The sequence below is a fragment of the Dermacentor silvarum genome, chromosome 9 (genome assembly GCF_013339745.2).
Source record: "Dermacentor silvarum isolate Dsil-2018 chromosome 9, BIME_Dsil_1.4, whole genome shotgun sequence".
Classification (NCBI taxonomy): Eukaryota; Metazoa; Arthropoda; class Arachnida; order Ixodida; family Ixodidae; genus Dermacentor; species Dermacentor silvarum.
Window position 1 is genome coordinate 74,881,135 of NC_051162.1, and position 18,875 is coordinate 74,900,009.

Below are 18,875 nucleotides of genomic sequence, written 5' to 3' on the forward strand. Positions count from 1 at the left end.
TGGCACGTAAAACCCCAGAAAGAGGAAGAAGACCTGTAGCGAAGCCAGGTATCGGTTTCTCCGAGCTTATAGGAAAAGGACGTTACCCAATACAACCATGTGCTTGGCGGCTGCGCCTGATAATACAAGGTGTTCAAAACTCAGAAGTACTGCGGATTGGGCAAGTTGGTGCATCGTATTCGTGCATCGCCCTGACGGGTGAGCGCGGTGCATCGTATCGTGTTCAAAACTAAGCTTTATGGTTTTCTTAAAATTAGGCACTGGGTGGCACGCGAAGACCACCTGTGCAAATAAGTTATGTGGCTAAGGGGGCACAAAGTGAGATGATAATTATCGCTGTGAGCAGCCCAATTAACTAAAATTGAACAATTATTTTTGGTTGACTGCTGGAAGTGGGTATGTTTGTATTGAAAACTTAGAGACAGTCGTGTTTCTAAACAGTATCAGTCGGAAGAATTATTCTAGCGTGTCCGTGCTCCGAGATATCCGACTCCAAATTTCAATTGTCGTACTGCGCAGAATAATCGAGTCGACGCGAGAGCGGTTTATGCTTTGCGTTGCTGTGGAAGGGTGGCATTTTGGACATTTTTAGGGCATTAACATCTTGATGGGTGAAGTTTTGTCATGAGATTTGTGCATGACAACACCAAACTTAAAGCGGCAGTATGAAATATTCGTTAGCATAGCTAAAAAGGTTTCTGCTGTTGATGGTGCAGTTGTTGCTCTTGATTTCAATAAAACCTACAATACTTGGAAATCAGCAGTCACTTTATTTGCGTAGCCCAGACAAGGACCATGCCCGGTCACCAGTCACCATTACGCACGCGTAGTGCCCTCCGGCTTCTCCGCTCGCGCCATTATCTCGGCGTGGCAGCTGCCGCCATCGTTACAGGCTGCGCGGTCGCGTGTTACGACAGCGGTTACGGGTTTTTAGATTTTTTTTCATTTCGCCAGCCGTGAGGGGAAGGTGGACAGTTATTATCTTTGCCAATGCATCCGCCCCGTCGTCAGACTAAACGCCGCACGCAACAGCCGCGTCACATCAGGGAGGAGCTTTGCGCCGATCCTCACTCTCTTGCATGCGCAATCATGCGAACGACAATTAAAATTTGGAGTTGGATATCTCGGAGCACAGATACGCTAAAAGAATTCTTCCAAGTGAAACTGTGTAGAAACACGACTGCCTCTAACTTTTGAATACAAACATACACGCTTACTACAGTCAATAAAAAGTTAATTATTCAATTTTAGTTAATTGGGCTGCTGACAGCGATAATTATCATCTCACTTTGTGTCCGCCTGGCCACATAACTGATTTGTGCAGGTGGTCTGCATGTGCCTCCCAGTGCATAATTTTAAGAAAGCCCTAAAGCTTAATTTTGAACACCCGGTATATCTAGCCTGTATTGCTTCTTAAAATAAAATTTGGGATGATCTTTTGCGGTTTCGTTATAAATGCGTAAGCACGGATCCGTCTTTGGAGTTCTGTTGGGACACCTTGATTTCTTTAAGGAGATTCTTTGTGTTCGGCTGAGACACCTTCGTTTGCTTTGGAGGACTAACTCCAGTATTCTCAAACAGCCCTCGACTCGAAGCTCTTACTCCACTCTACTTTGTTGAGCACAGGGCCGCTTCTCGACTGATAAAGACGCGACAATTCTCAAGAATTCCCGTGAATGATCATGAAGCTCAGTGACCACTTCTGTGGAGGGATGGCGGTGCCATCTTCTCTCTTGAGTCGTGGTGGTGTGTTGACTAGAGGAACGTTCTTGAATACGGGCGTAACGCTCCGCTCCAACGCAGCAACCACTACGCTGGCTGTTTACGATATGCGAATCACCGCGTATGAAGACTCACGACACCACTTACAAGAATAATGATGTGGCGTAGTAGCCGAGAGCGCGAGCCAGCGTCTTCATGTTTTGTTTCCCACGCGACGTCATCCTTTTACACAAGGCGCGCATCTGCTCCCGTTTCTCTAACCACGCGACGCCATCCTAGGCCCACGCGCTGGCGTTGGCCGCTGACGTCACGCTCCCCCACTTCGCAGCCGTGGCTCGAGGCTTCGCCCCGCACCGCGAGAATGCCCACTCAGATAAACGGGTCCGGCGGGCTTGAGCCTCCTATGTTTAATGTAGGACAATATAACTGCGAAGTTACAATGAAAAACTTGTAGCGTACGAACGGCACTGTGCTCGTACTGGATATTGTCAACGTGTAACTGTGATCACAATGAGTGCTACAGTTAAAGAAAAGTTGCCTATGCGTAGTTCTTAGTTTAGCTGTTAGTTGTTATTATTTATATATGAACACTTTAGCAAGAGATCCCTTTCATTAAGCGGGTTGGTCGCGGAACCGATGACAGCCAATGAGGCAACCGTTGACACCCCAAGGGGAAACTAAGTTAATCAGGCGCGAAGGCGCTCGAGCGGACCTTGGCGTGCTTGGCAAAAGGGACGTCCCCTTGTTCATTCGACGCCACCGACGAGACGAGTAAGGCACGGCAAGTGCCAGGAGGTCCAAGGTGTTCATGAGAAAAAACTACGGCAACTTCGCGACACCACACTCCTACGGAATACAACTGAGCTTGTGAGTGAGCTAGCTTTACTTCTACATGGCTGATACCACTGGTACTCGCGAAAAATAATTGTGAAGAATGCTCGCGGCCATATTTTTTGCGACAGGGCCATCCCCCTCTCAGCGAGGGGGCGATGCAGAAATCTGAGGGGGGGGGGGGGGTCAGGACATCCGGACATTCCCCCTGGATCCGCGCCTGTCTGGAATGCGCCGTCATCGATGCCTTTGAGGATGTGCTCAAGGATCCAAGTAGCCTTGCTCGAACGTCTCCGAGGTCGACGGCTGCACCTCGGACTGCCCACGTCACGGACTCGGCCAGACCTCCAAGTCTCCCGTCGCCAGAGCGTATCTGACGATGCGACCTTCATGGCCCAGAGCCACTCAATAATGCTCGAACAGTGCCGTTTCTCCCTCGATTACGGCTCGGTTCACGACCCTCAAGGTCTCGTTTCGTTTGGAACGCTCGGTTCATATCGTCCTTCTCTTCCTTTCTTTCGCCGCAGGCCTCTTACTAATGACAGTTGAAACGTTTACAAAGGTCGATGACTTCTTCAATGTAGCTCGAGAAAGATGTACCAGTCTGCTATGCACGGGCTCGCAAACGCTGTTCAGCGCGTAGTTTGCAGACAGCAGGTCGACCAAACACTTGAGTGAAGGACGTCCTGAAAGTTTACCAGGTCGCGATGTCGACTTCGTGGTTATGGATCTAGAGTTGGGCAACGCCAGTAAAAAAAGTTGTCGCAGTTTCACCTGAAAGGCGAAGCATCAATTGCGATAGCAAATTTGAAGAGAGCTATACGGAGTAATGATAGCAGCTTTATCAGCTGTATAAACTTGGACATGCAGCAGCACCGGCAACACGCAGAACTGTTGTCGACGCCATCGGCGTTTTGCCCGCGTTCGCTCAAAATGCGTGCGGCGTTGGTGACTGTTGCCGGAGCCTCTGATATAAATAGGCACTTGGTGCCGCAGCTAAACGTCGCCTCCCCTCCCCCACCTCCCCCACGACCTTTCGCGCGTCGGAAGAAGGCACGTTTGCTCTACGTATATTGTGATTGTAGAGGAGAAAAGAGGCGCCTACTTCTGCAGCCCTTAAGGGAGCACATCGCAGAACGCGCGTTTGTTCTCCGCCGTGCGTTCACTCCCCGTGAAAGCGCGCGTCCCTCGCGCCCTTTCACTCGCACATACAGCGTTCGGCGCGCGGCGACGATTTCATCTCCATTGACGTCATACAGAACATCACGGAGACGGCGACCGCGACGGCAGAAATCTGCTTTTGAGTGTCCATATAATTGCTATCGCAATAATAATATATGACGTTGGTAAACTTCGCGGCGTCGTGCCACTTGTGCGCGCTCAGCCGTTCAAACGACCTAAACCAGTCCTCCACATCGGTGTCATCTGTACCGCTGAAGACCTTCGGATCATGTTGCCGAGAAACTACGGTGCAGATGACGGACGGGCGCAGGCGCTGGCAGGTCTGTGTTATCGGTCACGATGGGTGGAAGCGTTCGGGTTCGAAGCTCCAGTGTGCAAGCAACGGGGGAATTCCAGCAATCTCCACCAATTGAGAAGATGTTTATTGGCGCTGTCCTTCAAGGACGCTACGCTACGAGTTCAAGGAATGGTGAAGCAGTGAGGGGCACCGTCGCCAAAGGCATCAGCGACAAGCGACGCGAGCAGAGCGGGCCGAGCGTTGGTGATGCCGCTGGACGGAGGCGCGTCTTCTTCACAACGCCTTATAAGACATGCTATGCGTCCCTTACAACACATCAAGTATGCACTTTATGTCACTCACCACCCTCACTGGTGTAGAGAACTGCGAGATTTGTACCTTGTATCCCAACACTCCTTCTACTTCAGGACTCGTCCCCATCAAAACCAGTTGCTCGCACTACACCTTTTCTGTAATGGTCCCCGCTGACATTTATGACACTCGACCTACCTTTTTGCCACTGAATACTGCAAGAAAAGTAGGAAGTTACCTATCAAGAAAGGGGTCAGGCAAGGAGACACAATCTCTCCAATGCTATTCACTGCATGCTTAGAAGAAGTATTCAAGCTCTTAGACTGGGAAGGCTTAGGAGTGAGGATCGACGGCGAATATCTCAGCAACCTTGGGTTTGCAGATGACATTGTCCTATTCAGCAGCATTGGAGACGAACTACAACAAATGATTGAGGACCTTAATCGAGAAAGTAAGAATTGGGTAGAAGATGAATATGCAGAAGACAAAAATAATGTTCAATCGCCTGGCAAGGGAACAAGAATTCATGATCGCCAGTAAACCTCTAGAGTCTGTAAACGAGTGCATTTATCTAGGTCAATTACTCACAGGGGACTCTGATCATGAGTAAGAAATTTAACGAAGAATTAAATTGGGTTGGAGTGCGTACGGCAGGCATTGTCAAATACTGACTGGGAGCTTACCATTGTCGTTGAAAAGAAAAGTGTACAATCATTGCATTCTACCGGTGCTAACATATGGGGCAGAAACTAGGAGGTTAACAAAGAAGCTCGAGAACAAGTTAAGCACCGCACAAAGAGCGATGGAACGCAAAATCTTAGGAGTAACGTTAAGAGACAGGAAGAGAGCGGTGTGGATCAGAGAACAAACGGGGATAGACGATATTCTAGTTGACATTAAGCGGAAGAAATGGAGCTGGGCAGGCCATGTAATGCGTAGGATGAAGAACCAGTGGAACATTAGGGTTACAGAATGGATATCAAGAGAAGGGAAGCGCAGTCGAGGACGGCAGAAAATCAGGTGGGATGATGAAGTTAGGAAATTCGCAGGCGCAAGTTGGAATACGCTAGCGCAAGACAGGGGTAATTGGGGATCATAGGGAGAGGCCTTCGTCCTGCAGTGGCCATAAATATAGGCTGATGATGATGATGATGATGATGATGATGATGACTGCACTCCTACAGTTACATATTCGACAACTACATTTCTAAACATCTAAGGTAAACATCTATCGCCTGTACTCTAAGGTAAACATCTATCGCCCAGCATCAAGATGACTCAGGTGCCGCGACCGCTATCCGCCACCGTACCTATCTCTCTCACCGAAGTGTTATCCAAGGATAAGTTGGCAAAGTCCTCCTAAGAGACGTCATATAACGTTCTTTCATTCCGTAGACGTCGCCTGCAGTGCAATGTTGAAGCAAGGATGGCAGCTGTAGTTTTTGTGTGGACTACCCACAATTGAACGACGGCGTAAATTCGCTGATATGAATAAGTCACGCCTTGGACTGCCTCCACAAAACCACATGCTATTCTTTTATTGAACTGCGCTACTGTTAGTGCACGATAACTGTTGATACCATGAAGCACTAGAAAACGGCGCTTGTAATACCGCTTACACTTTACCAGTTCATGGCTATGCCTATTGGATTATTGAGACTATTGTAAACCCCGAAACCCCCGAGCGGGTAACGTAATTTCTCTTTCGGGCTCTAAATTTCCCGCTTAGTTTTTCTAGTTGGATAACGTGGTTGTCGTTCCGCCTACATTTTAGAGAAAGCTGGCCCGCCTATATGCCATTCTTTATGTGTTTCCGTGACATGGCTAGTTAATTAATATCAAAAGCGTTGCTTCTCTCGACGCCAAATCACTGTTCTCCGTCACCTTGTTAGACCTACTGTCTCCAGTCTGACCAAGTGCACTAGAACACGGAAGTCTACGAGAGCATGCCCCGGTATAACGTAAAACTATTTCAAGCTGACTTCATTCCAAATCGGCCATTAGCCCTCCGTGATAGGTCAAAACGGCTCCAGCTCTGCCCATATGGGCGTGGCAGCCGCCCGTATGGGCTGAGCTAGAGCTGTTGCTTGTGGGCTTCTTATGATATATATATATATATATATATATATATATATATATATATATATATATATATATATATATATATAATGCGGCACTGCTCCAAGAATGCCGCATTGTTCACCGGACCACTTCTGCATACCATCCTCACACCAATGGCATGACGGAGCGTTTAACAGTGTTGCCAGGTCCGACGAGGTGGCGTAGCCAGAAGCTAGGGAAGTTGTAGCCCAAATGTAGCCAAACAGAAAAAAAGTGCAAAATATTTTGTAGCCAAATTTAGCCATTTTTAATTGCAATTTTATTTGTGTATACATTTTCACATTCGACTACGCCAACCCTTTTTTGCACAACCCGTTGTAACATAATCTCCATGCCGCCGTGACGGTCGGCCCTTTACATCAACAACAGCGACATCATGCTTGCACAGAACACTTTTTGGTTGGCCCCGGAAGCTCTTGAGTTCCAGCGAATCGCTGCCGAGAGCGAATCGGTGCTTTTATTTTGTGACAGATAGTACGAAGTTATATTTTTAGTTATTTACAGTAATATTAACTACGAACTTTGCTTTCTAGCAGTCGTAAACACAAAATAATGTTCAGCGTCATCGATCTCTCACGTTATCTCTGCCTACGGTGTAGAAGTTCAGCTGTCCAGCGATCTGCGACGGCGACGTGTTCATGGCTTCTTTTTTGATGAGCTAAAACAAGTCTTTCGCGCTATGATATCTCGCGTTATTTGTGTCATCGTCCTAGCTAGTTTCTACTTTTTTTGTTTTTGTTTTTCAATCAGCTTGGCACGGATTACCTGGGACACACACTACCTAAATAGTGTCAATTTACATCAACCTGGCCGCCATCTTAGGTCTCTAGCACGCCAAGAACATGAATTAAGAAAAGGAACAGGCAACAGATGCCACTCACTCTCTGAATCAGTGTAAGCGGAGCTTTAAAAGATTACTGCGCAAACCTGCACACTAGTGTGAGAAGCGCGCAATCGTTTCGGCGACGAGCACGTCCCGAACTAACTCGCTGGAAATGGTAAAAGTCGCGACAGCTTTTAATTGATAAGAGTGGTAATGCTGTGAAAACCGCTTACTGTCAAAAAGCAAACCATGTTGATGGCTAATAACGTTTAAGAATAGGGGCCCCTAAAGTTTGGGGCCCCAAACAGCTTTGCAGGTGTGCGTTAGCGTTGGGGCATGCAGGAATGAAGAGTTTTGGAATAGGCGTTTTGAGTTTGCGGATAACGTGTTCCGTTTGCAGCGTCACTACGGCGTCAAAGAAAAGCTGTCATAAATATTAAAATAAAATATACAATTTTATGATAAGAAAAGTAATTTATACTTTCGTGTTCCAGCCTTTAATTACAATTTAGAAGTTATTCTATTACCAGCATGCATCTTATTGCGCTTAGTTTTGAGTAACGAACTTTACGCACCTTCACCCAGCCAAGTCAATCCGTGATAGGCCTACTAGCCATGAAATCGACAATTGAATTCGGAATCATCGGCGTATAATGAATCAATCTTCATTACACATGTTAGCTGAGAGAAATCGATAACCGCAATAACTTCTTCTAGCTTACGAACTTCACGCGTTACCATGAATCGAGCACAGTTTTGTGCTAGGTTGGAGCCGTCGCTTCGATGGGTGCCGCCATGTTTGTTCACGAAAGCTCTTGGGGTAGCTTTTGGGGCTCCCGCTAAATCGATGAAATAGCGTGCCCGACGCAAAACCCTAACACAGTTTCCGTCGTGCGCAAGCGCAGTGACTTCGACGCTATTTCTTTGGGGCTCCAATACGTTTGAGGCCCCTATTCTAAAACTGTAATAATTGCTGGGGTTTTACGCGCCAAAACCACGATATGATTGGGAGGCATAACGCAGTGGGGGACTCCGGATTAATTTTGGCCCCCTCGGGTTCTCTAACGTACACCTAAATCTAAGTACACGGGAGTTCCTGCATTTCGCCTTGATCGAAATGGGGCCACCGTGGCCGGTAATCAAACCCGCGTCCTAGAGCCAGCAGCACGACACCTCACAAGCTAAGCTAACACGGTGGGTGAAGTTCATGTGACGTGCTGCACTGATGTCGTCGTGGCAAACATGTTTCGATATTGGCCGAATGAGCATCTGCATCGATGACGTTACGGGCAAACCATCTAGAAGTAAAAGCACCAGAGCCAACCTTTGGCTCGGGGTCTTGCTCCCATTCTTTTTTATACGTTCTCGCATACTTGGCCCACTTCCTCATGTTTGTATTCTTATCTCTAAGGAGGATCCGATCTTACGTCCAACCTATCGAAATGAATCTTTAATCTAAGCACGAAGAAAAAGTCATCTAGCACGAAAAGTAAAATGGCAGTAAAGCTTCGTGCCAGAAACGTGGAGTAGGTAGAAAGCTGTGCCCGGCGCGATACTTCATCCGGAAGACATGGCCATGAACACACTGGAGCGTGTAATGCACCCGTGATTCCCTTCTTTCATGTCGGCGCCATGATCGCCCGACGGCCCCGACCCTATGTTATTGCTCTCCTTTCCTGAGTACAGTGTACTGTGAAAAATCCACTACTCACAGGTTCATCCCGATGTCCGGTGATCGGGTGCCTAACGGTCAAGCAGGGTGTAAGTTTAAGTGCATCAAAGATCAAAAGCCACCAGCTCAGACAACAGCGCAGAGAGGGAAGGAAAGGTGGGGGGAGAGGGTCATTTCACGCACGCACACACGCACAGCCACGCGGCCGGCTCAGCCAGCTAAAACACAGCCTTCAAAATTTGCTTCTACCCGATCAGAGCCACCTCTGGAGCGTGGATTAAGACACCATGTATAGCCCAAACACAGCCAAGTCACAGATTTTCAGTAGCCCAAATATAGCCACATGGCCAATTCGTCCAAGTCGACGTCAAAAAAATTTTCCCGTAGCCCAATTTGGCTATATATAGCCAAACCTGGCAACACTGGCGTTTCAACCGTACCCTTGGAGATATGCTTGCCATGTACGTGTCCGATGATCACTCCAATTGGGACCAGCTGCTCGCCTTCGTGACGTGTGTGTGTGTGTGTGTGTGTGTGTTTACTGGCCTGGTTCTATGCCAAGACTGTGCGAAAGCTAACCATTTGACGTATTATTCTGGCTTACACTATGATAAACGCATGCAGCATGAACAATATCCGACCATTATAATTTCCAATAACCGCAATATGCCGTAAAAAGAGTTGACGCATTGTACACTGACACTTTTTCAGTAATTTTCTTTCTCCCAATGTATTATGCACAAATCAGGCATGCGAACAAATGATAAGCAGGTTTCATACTTGCTAAGGTAGACCACTGCATCTATACCAGAAAATATGTGGATCTGTCTCTTCATAAAATTTGTCAAAGGAACTGGGGAGCTCGCCTCGAGTAGGTTAGGGTTCTTTGAAAACCTTTCGGTGAGAATTTCTGAATATTCCTGCAAGTAAACATTGAATATTTAGGTAATTTCATTCAAAGACACACAAGTAATTCTGATAAAGCAATGTACACTCGGCCACAAAATATTGCGGGCCACGCGAGCGCGTGGTGAAACGGCCCTCCACTACTTTTGGCGGCTCACCGCTGGTGTCGAGACCGACGCCTACGCGTATGCGCGTCCCTCCGCGACTGCAAGCGTGCATGTTTCCGCACTTCCTCCTTGTGCGCCGGCGATGTCCGAGTAGAGCCGCGAGGTGCTCCTCTTGCGATTGGTCGGTCTTGCGACGCGTCCGTCTCGACACCAGGGGTGAGCCGCCAGAAGAACAGAAGGGTTGTTTCGCCACGCGCCCGCTTGCCCTGCAATGTTTCGTGGCCGAGTGTACCTACATTATGGGCTCTAAAACTACGTATAATCCCATTTAACCATTCCTCCACATTGCAAGTAGCATTCAGGTGAATAGGTCATCCCAGATGGCGGTGACTTGAGAAGACCTTTAGGAAAGTAACTCTGTTGTAATTCAGTGTGTATTAAGCTTAAATATTCGTAATGCAATGGGGACCTTCATAAGTTCTTCAACAGCCGCCCGTGAATCAGTGAAGATATACAAGTGTCTGTGTGCAGGAAATCTAGAGGAAGCATTTTGAACAGCGTTCTGCACAGCTTGAAGCTCCATCAGCAGAGAATTGCATTCCGTAGATATGTATTGCTCGCAACCGCAAATTGGCTGCCCTGTCAACACTAGCAGACAAAAATTTTCGCGGCTTCACATAGATCCCCCCCCCAAAAAAAAATTATGCAGCTACGGTATTTGGCTGGGACTTAGGATACAAACAACCATACTAATCATAGTATTGTAATGTTAGTAGCTTCATTCTGTCTACTCATTTACCGACAAGATTTGCTAACCACGACAACGAGAAGAATTGCTCAAATTTTAAGAACAAGATACCATGTGCGCGTATATATGGCTGTACAAGTTCCTTTAGCTATAGTTTCGATAAAATATACCTCAAGAATTGCACCATGTTTTTTTTTCCTCTGCGAAAGCACATTTGTTGTGGACAATCACAAGAATACCTTATGGACTTACCTGCAGCACCATAATGTCAGTGACTACAAGCTTCAAGTCGAGAATATGTGTGTCAGTCCTCCGAAGGTTGAGGTTGACCTTGATGAGGATCCAAAATGTTCAGGGATAATCATACGCAAAATACGTATTGCACATTACATTCAGAGAACTTTAAAATGAACAATTTTTTAGTTAGCCTCTTCGCACCCCAATATTTAAAAAAAACGGTCCCAAAGTTGCGAAGCTAATATAGGTGCTCTTAATCGACATCTGACCTTAAGTATCAACACTCATATAAGTTCAAGAAAGAAAGTATGGCTTTATCATAGGATAAAAAAGGGGATTATTCTTCTACACATGTTTCCATGATAGTTATTTTTTACACTACTACATTTAGAGTGTTTGATACCTTAACTCTCCTCTCATAGTATTAATGCTTCCTTTATTCTCAGAAGTTCTCAACCGTGATTTCTTTAGTAGAGCTACGTTTCAGGCAATAAAGGCGGACTTTTCAAGCAAAAAAAAAATTATTTCAATTTCTCACTTTTTTTGCGTCACACAAAGTGTGTCGCTGTATCGCTGTCCGAGGCAAGTAGCAGACATCTCGCGCACTGTGATAGTCCAACATAAAGATGGGAAAGGAGCGGCCATTTACTCTACGATGTGGAAATGACGTGCCTATCATTTGGGCTACAACAAAATGTTGCCCTTAGCTACACGGCAAGGTCTCCAAAGTCGTAAGTTACCACCAATGCTGGTGCTGGCTGGCAAATTTGAAGGAACTTTCAAGCATCTTTACACGTTTGAGTTTGCGATTCATTGAATACGAGGTCCCTGTGATTTAGAAATCAGGGCACAAACATCCTGATGCCGACTTGTGAAAGTCGAAAACCGGCTCATACCCAGGGTTTTACAACCGTATATGGCCTTCGATATTCCTAAATGTTGACGTCATCGTAAAAAAAACGCTTATCATACCGAACAATCGTCACCTTCTGTTTCAGCTGAGCAGCGAGGGGTTCCCCGTACTGTTTGATGATCCGACCTCTTAATTAATTGGATTGTCCAGTCCGTAGGCAAGCAAGGATAGATGACGCATATTACTGGCCACCCCTGACCACTGACGCCGCTCATTACGTCGACATATCCCGAGACTATCAGCGACGCAGAACACCGTCAACAAAGTAACTGGATCATTACAACTTATGGAGCCACATTGCCGACCGTTCAAACAGATCAGGATGGACTTATAGGGCAATGAGGGAGTTATCCTGGCTACCGAGTACCTATACCGCTAAGCGGCTACAAAAGCGCTGCCGCAGTGGCGAGACTCTTCGTCGAGAAGACCCTGCTGCGACATAGATGAAAATCAGAATTATCAGGCAGGGGAAAAGCAGGTAGAAGAGCAGTAAAAGGTAAAGCGTGTGAAGGGGAGCACATATTAAGGTACATTCCTTCCATGTTCAGTAAACAAAATTTCTACTTGCTCTTATTCATGTTTTCTTACGCTATTCTTGGGTTTTAAGGGTGGGATTAGAATTGTGCTAAGACATGCACTAATTGTTTTCCTCACAAAAATTTGAGAATGCATTTTTGAAACCTAATAACTGTCCACAATATTTTACAAAGAAATCAGAAGTTAAAATTTTGAGGCTAGTGCCTTTGGTTTGGAATGATTCATGGCTTCGACATGACTACTGTATGGTTTTGTCGTAGTTGTGCTACGGTGTACTATACAGTGCGTTTCTACGAATACATTTGAATGATATGCAGAAAAATACAAAAAATAAACAAATGACGTATCCGTTGGAGAATATTCCCAGTGGGTGATTATTCCGTCGGGAATATTCCCAAAATATTCCCATGGCAAGGCAGGCGATCAGTGGGACTTAGTTGGCAATGTCAGATTTAAAACTTTCTTTTACACCCTAAATAATAGTAGGTTCATCATACCTGAAAAATTGGTAGGACGCTTAAGCTTCGCTTTTAAGAGTGGAACGCGATAGCATTCAAAGGTCCCTGACTGCTTCTCACGCTTCCCGACAACTGCAGCTTAAGCAACCGTAATTGTTACCGGGAAACACTGGCGGTGAACGCTATGCACGAAGCCGATCTTTCTGGTAGAAACGTGGCCTCTTGCGTGGGACGATTCCGGAGATATTGCACAGCCGCGCCAAAAAAAAAATTGCACATTTTTCAGGTTTCCGTTTTTGTTTCGTACTTTTAATATTTCAGTCTGAGAAGATTTAACATAAAAGGCATGAGCCTTGGGTTTTTTCTTTCATGACATTTATTTGTGGATTGTCATTCTCAAAATTCCGAGGAATAGCTTTGCCAAGAATGCAAGACAGGGTACGAGCAACATTATTGATAGAATGGTGTGGCAATATAGCCCTCGTATACCCCATGTCATATAAGAAGGCGTGGCATATTTTTATCATCATCATCAGCCTATTTTAGTTCCACTGCAGGACGGAGGCCTCTCCCGGCGATCTCCAATTACCCCTGTCTTGCGCTAGCGCATTCCAACTTGCGCCAGCAAATTGCCTAACTTCATCATCCCATCTGGTTTTCTGCCGAACTCGACTGCGCTTCCCATCTCTTGATATTCATTCTGTAACCCTAATGGTCCCCCGGTTATCCATGCTACGCATTACATGGCCTGCCCAGCTCCATTTCTTCCGCTTAATGTCAACTAGAATATCGGCTATCCCCGTTTGTTCTCTGATCCACACCGCTCTCTTCCTGTCTCTTAACGTTAGCCCTAAGATTTTTCGTTCCATCGCTCTTTGTGCGGTCCTTAACTTGGCGCGGCATATACATGTACTTAAATATATTCGGAGGGCCTGCGTGGTTGGGGGTGATTTTCTCCGCCACCCGCCTACATCGCACGCCGACGCCGGTTGCCGACGCCGGATTTTCTGCGAAACAAGCCCTTAACGCTTTCGCGTTAAAATTGAAGTTAAACTCGGGGGCTGAATGCCGTTCGTAACCGCACATCAACGGCACAGGTACTACTTCGTCACCAAGCGGCCGGTAGCAACGTGCCGCAGCTGCTTCAGAACTACGCGGCTTCATCAGGCCGTTACTCATCGGAAATGTGGGGCGGCGTTGTAAACGGAGCCACCACACGCTCGTTCTCTGTCGCAAAGTGACATAATATTGACGACACCACAAGGGGTGTGGTTGGAAATGGCGTGATGCACACTGTGTTGATATGTATACATATTTTCCTGTCTCAATAAACTTCCAGTTTGCAGTTCAGTGACATGTTTGTCGCCTTGCTTCGTCCTTGTCATTTGCGCTGCCGCTAATCATGCACAATGTATCACTCATCACCTCTTAGGCGCCACCGCTGACGGCTTATATCCACAGAAACCATTGTTTTGTTTCTGAACGGCTAGTTTCTAATAACAACTAAAGCCTTCGTATAAATTAAGACCTGGTGTGTGTTGTGGTCGTATCAATTTCAGTTCTTATTTTCTTACTCCAACATTTGTTCAAGTTTGTATTTCATATACTCATGCCCAAGGTACTTTAATGTACTGTGCCGAATTTTTCTCATTTTTGTGATTGACTTGTTAAAGCAATTCTATTTCGACTGCTTAATTGAATTGCGAGTAGAAATATTGTAAATAAGGTTGCATATGTTATTGTAGTGTACCTTCAATAAAAGGGAAAGGGCATGCCTACACTTCATAAACTACTCATTAATTACATCATCAACTACACAAGTTTCCTTTTCACCGCTGGTTTAAACACCCACACCAAACGCTTTATCCAGATGCAGGAATTGTGATACGATTGTGTTCTTGTACTCGGTAAACAGGGCTTATATTCATTTCAATCATACTCACGGCCGTAAATAACAGGCGCAGGTAGTCAAGTAGTTGTTGGTGCTCATGATCAGTAGTTTCCTTGAAGGAAGATGCTAATTCGGAACTTACAACCACTGCTGCCTCGATTGTTCCGTACGTCGGACCTGAAAAGTAAGTTTATGACTGATACACATGCAAATATCAGCGTCAATAAATAGATCAATAGAATCGGGACACAATTTTTAGCTGTCTACTCATAAGGGTGTAAGAAAATCGAGCAGCTACATTGTATATATTTTGGTTGTCAATGATCACGCTACACTCTAATTGCAATATGAAAGTTTAATGAATTGCACTTTCATTCTTTGAAACGATGCGATTCTGTACTCTATAAAGCACGCTGGATCTTCATAAAATCGAAACAGGGCACAGGTCCTTGAAAGAATATGCTATACTTTTGAACGTCTAAAAGACTTGAAGCGAAGAATCAAACCTTACTTTACGCCGGCGCACTTGCTCTCCCTGTGGCAAAATTAGCGTTTCAAACTAAATATTTTTGTTGGAGATGTGTTTTACTATTCATGTGTGTGACATATAATTTGAGCAGGTAACAGAGAAGGGAAATGATTTTATTTTCAAGACGCATGTAGTGCTAATGCAATATTGATTTCATATGAATATTTCAAGATGAGTGCAAGGATACATGACGATAGCACTGAGCATTTGGTTCAATTGTAGTAGAAAAATTCAACATACATCTCCTCCGATGACAGTAAGTTTCAAGTAAAAGAATCCTGCTGTGTGACTTAGTTACATTTTTCTTAAAATTTGTTGACACATCAAGATATGGGCCCCACCTCTGGCTGCCCAATGTTGGCGACCTTGCTTTTATTTTATTTGCTCATCTCGTTTGGAAGCGGAATACACATCGACTTTGTTATATTAAATTTCATCCGACTTATTTTCAATTTCTAGTAAAATGCGGTGTATAGATGACCAGTTTGCTTTGAGAAAATTGATAAAATATTTAGTTGTATTGCTTATCGAAATTTATAAGTTTTTCCATTCCATTCCATTTAGTGTATCACTGTTAGCTATTTAATTTACAAAGAAGACAGGAGCATCGCCATCTTTGTCGGCAGCACGAAATGAATGGAGAGAACTAATAGGAATGTTTATGCGATCCTTCAAATATTTTTACCTGTATTCCTCTCTGATACAATTGTTGCCAGAAAACTTTTTTGCCGGATAACAGGTAAAAACACCGTATCTGTATTGCGGACAGCCAAACCCCTCTAGCTTACACATAGACCATGCGTTCTTTGTAAAGTACACCTCCTTTCATTTTCTTTCAGTGATATTTCTTTCAATGATACCTGATATAATATACCTGAATGCACTAACCTAAAATTGGTTAGTGCATCCTTGGAAGCAACACATTGCCTTGTTTACCCTGACGTACCCTGATGTTCTGTACTAATATTGTGATACAATAAGTCAATAATGTGCTCTGTAACTGTATTGTTTTGATATGTGTTTTATGGCAGCAGTGCTGCTTCATTTTTAAGTGCATAATACATGTGCACGTATTGCCCTTCTCTGTTTATGTATGTTAAATGAATTCCTGTAATAGCCCGTCAAGGGCTGACAATATCGATAAATAAGTAAGTTATTAAATTAATAATTAAATAGAATAATAACATATCAACTGTTATGCCTTCATTTTTTTACGTACATCATTTGATTCCGCAGCATAACAAAACATACGAAAGGGGTGCTCGCAGCAGTACCTGCTCTGTTTGATACTTCTCGAGGTTTGATGACAAATAAATCAAAGACATCACGCAAAAAACTAGAAGACATTTACCTTGCCATGACCTTTCTTAGTAAATTGGCACACTAAAAAGGAGCTGCTTGATTTTTGAAATATTAGTTAAAAATAAAACAAGGATGCTTACACTGACAAATGCTGCATGTACACTGGGCGCTAATGAATTAAAAATGTGTCAGAAAACACCGCATCTGCCTTTAAACGTCAGCCATAATGTAATGACTGGAAGAACGTTTTATTCTATAAATTGGACCCTAAGCATAATATTGAAATAAATGTATGAAACACAGATATAATATACGTATATGCGCGTTGAACTCAAGCTTGCTCGTAACGGAGCAGATTCGGATACAAAATTTTAGCTCTCAATTTATTGCAAATATTGGCAGTCGGTGACAAATATTGAGGTCTTACTAACAGTGGTGAGTGTGCTGGGGAGGTGGTGGCACTTTTTTTCAGTATTCAACTTCATTCCACTGATAGAGACTACCATAACGGTAAATCGGAATACCTTGTATATTCTTTTGCAGGTAACGCAGGTAACGTTCATACACCACAAAAAGGTTGGCCTGTGCACCTACCTACGCAAGAGACGCTATCGTGTTGAAACGATATTAAATTCGTTGTTTCTAGTTTTTTTAATAGTAATATATCATTTCGCAATGGCGACCTTCAATATTTTTCGAAACCAAGAATCAGTGCCCAGAGCAGTGCCTTTAGCTAAAAATTATGCTACCAGATGCAAGACGTTAGAGAGCAGGTGATAAGTAAATACACCAGAATAAAAATGTTGTACTAAACATTGAAATTTAATAAGGTGATTTGTCGTGTAAACTCAGAAAACTTCGGCCAGGTACACTCACCTGCATCAGTAGCGCTTTGTGGAATACATTTTCCGTCAACACGAAATCTATCGTTGCCAATTACTGAAAAAATAACACAATTTCAGACATTTCTCCAGCCGTCCTGATCTGCTCCAAAATAGTCTGTGTAAAGATAAGAAGCACCAGCCAAGAGAACAAGTAGAAATGGTGCTCATATTTTGAAAAACACACTGGCAGTTGCTATGGGCAAAAGGCTTCAGCAAAGCTACTCTTATCGAAATATTCCTATCAGTCAGAATAGTAAATTTTCTCCTTATCAGTTATACCCTCTGCAAGATTTTACTAATATATTTTTCTTGGTTTAAGTTCGCTTACTTTGTAGCTTCACATTTGTCGCAGTGCCATTCAGCTGTACTTAGGACGGTAGCCTGTTTAGCTTGTTGGTTCTGCATATAGAGCATTGCACTGAGAGGGAAACATTGTCGAGGGTACGGAGCGGCTGCCCTGGACCGTCTGGTTTTTCTTGTATCTGACATCTGGTATCTCGTACAACGTTTTCCCCTCAGCGAAATGATCAATACTCATTTGTACCCATATTTTCACAGATTCGTGTACTTATTCACAAAGTGCGAAATCAATATAGGTGCAAGCATTGGTAATTATTTTCAACTCACTGTCTATTACATGTGTCGGGATGTCACTGTTTTAAGCTTGGCGTTTTCAGATAGCCTGCATGCATATCAATGATTAGCTCAGTTTTCATTGGCCAAAAGTAATGACCGCTGGAAGCATGCATGTCACAGCCTGACGTTGAATAGTTATGATTTCTTAGATGAATGCGTTCACATTGGTAATAGCATTAGCATGTCGAGAGTAAAATTTATACTAATTCTGTCCAAGCAAGAAACGCTACTAAACTTGTGTGATCTTGTAGAATAACAGCCTAAATTTAGCGAAACTTTCTTTTGGCACGTTGAAATAATATATGAGGTAACGAAACAGAATATTTTAAAGTGTTCACGAAGGTGAGTTGCCCGTTTCAAATACCGCCTGCCTATGTTCTGGTTAACGTATATGCATGGTGGGTTACTGACACATGAAAGGTGCAGTCATGTGGGGAGGAAAAGTTACATACATAATTTAGCAAGCTATTTAAAAAAATGTGTAAAATTAGAGAAAAACCATAAATATAATATATTCGTGATTTCACAGACAAATAAGTTATCAGAAAAAAGAAGTTGTGACGGGGCACGGAGAGGGGTGGATCCCCGTGGTGGGTGAAGCCTTCGGTTCAGGGCCCCAGCAGCGGTGGCAGCATTTTGGGCTCCGGCGATCAGCTTACGCTCGTCTACCAAAGCCGAGCTAGTCAGCACCATCTCTTACTCCTGATGCGTTGCGTTTCGCTTGGGGAAGTTTCGCGACATTTTCAAAATTCGTGATTGATCCCTGGGCCAGACTAATATTGTCACC

At 44.4% G+C, this 18,875-nt stretch overlaps 2 protein-coding genes across 2 annotated transcripts in view; both read right to left on the minus strand.

Annotated features, from left to right (window-relative positions):
- Positions 1-18,875, minus strand: part of LOC125940100 (venom metalloproteinase antarease-like TpachMP_A) — a 212,640-nt gene that overhangs the window by 188,590 nt on the left and 5,175 nt on the right. The window lies entirely within an intron of this gene.
- LOC125939842 (venom metalloproteinase antarease-like TpachMP_A) overlaps positions 1-18,875 on the minus strand; it is a 121,162-nt gene that overhangs the window by 97,984 nt on the left and 4,303 nt on the right. Inside the window, exons 2-5 of the mRNA XM_049655321.1 lie at positions 17,445-17,507; positions 14,790-14,914; positions 10,954-11,031; positions 9,721-9,860 (exon numbers count right to left, since the gene is read on the minus strand). Coding sequence (XP_049511278.1) covers positions 9,721-9,860; positions 10,954-11,031; positions 14,790-14,914; positions 17,445-17,507 — 406 coding nt within the window. The remainder of the gene's footprint in view (positions 1-9,720; positions 9,861-10,953; positions 11,032-14,789; positions 14,915-17,444; positions 17,508-18,875) is intronic.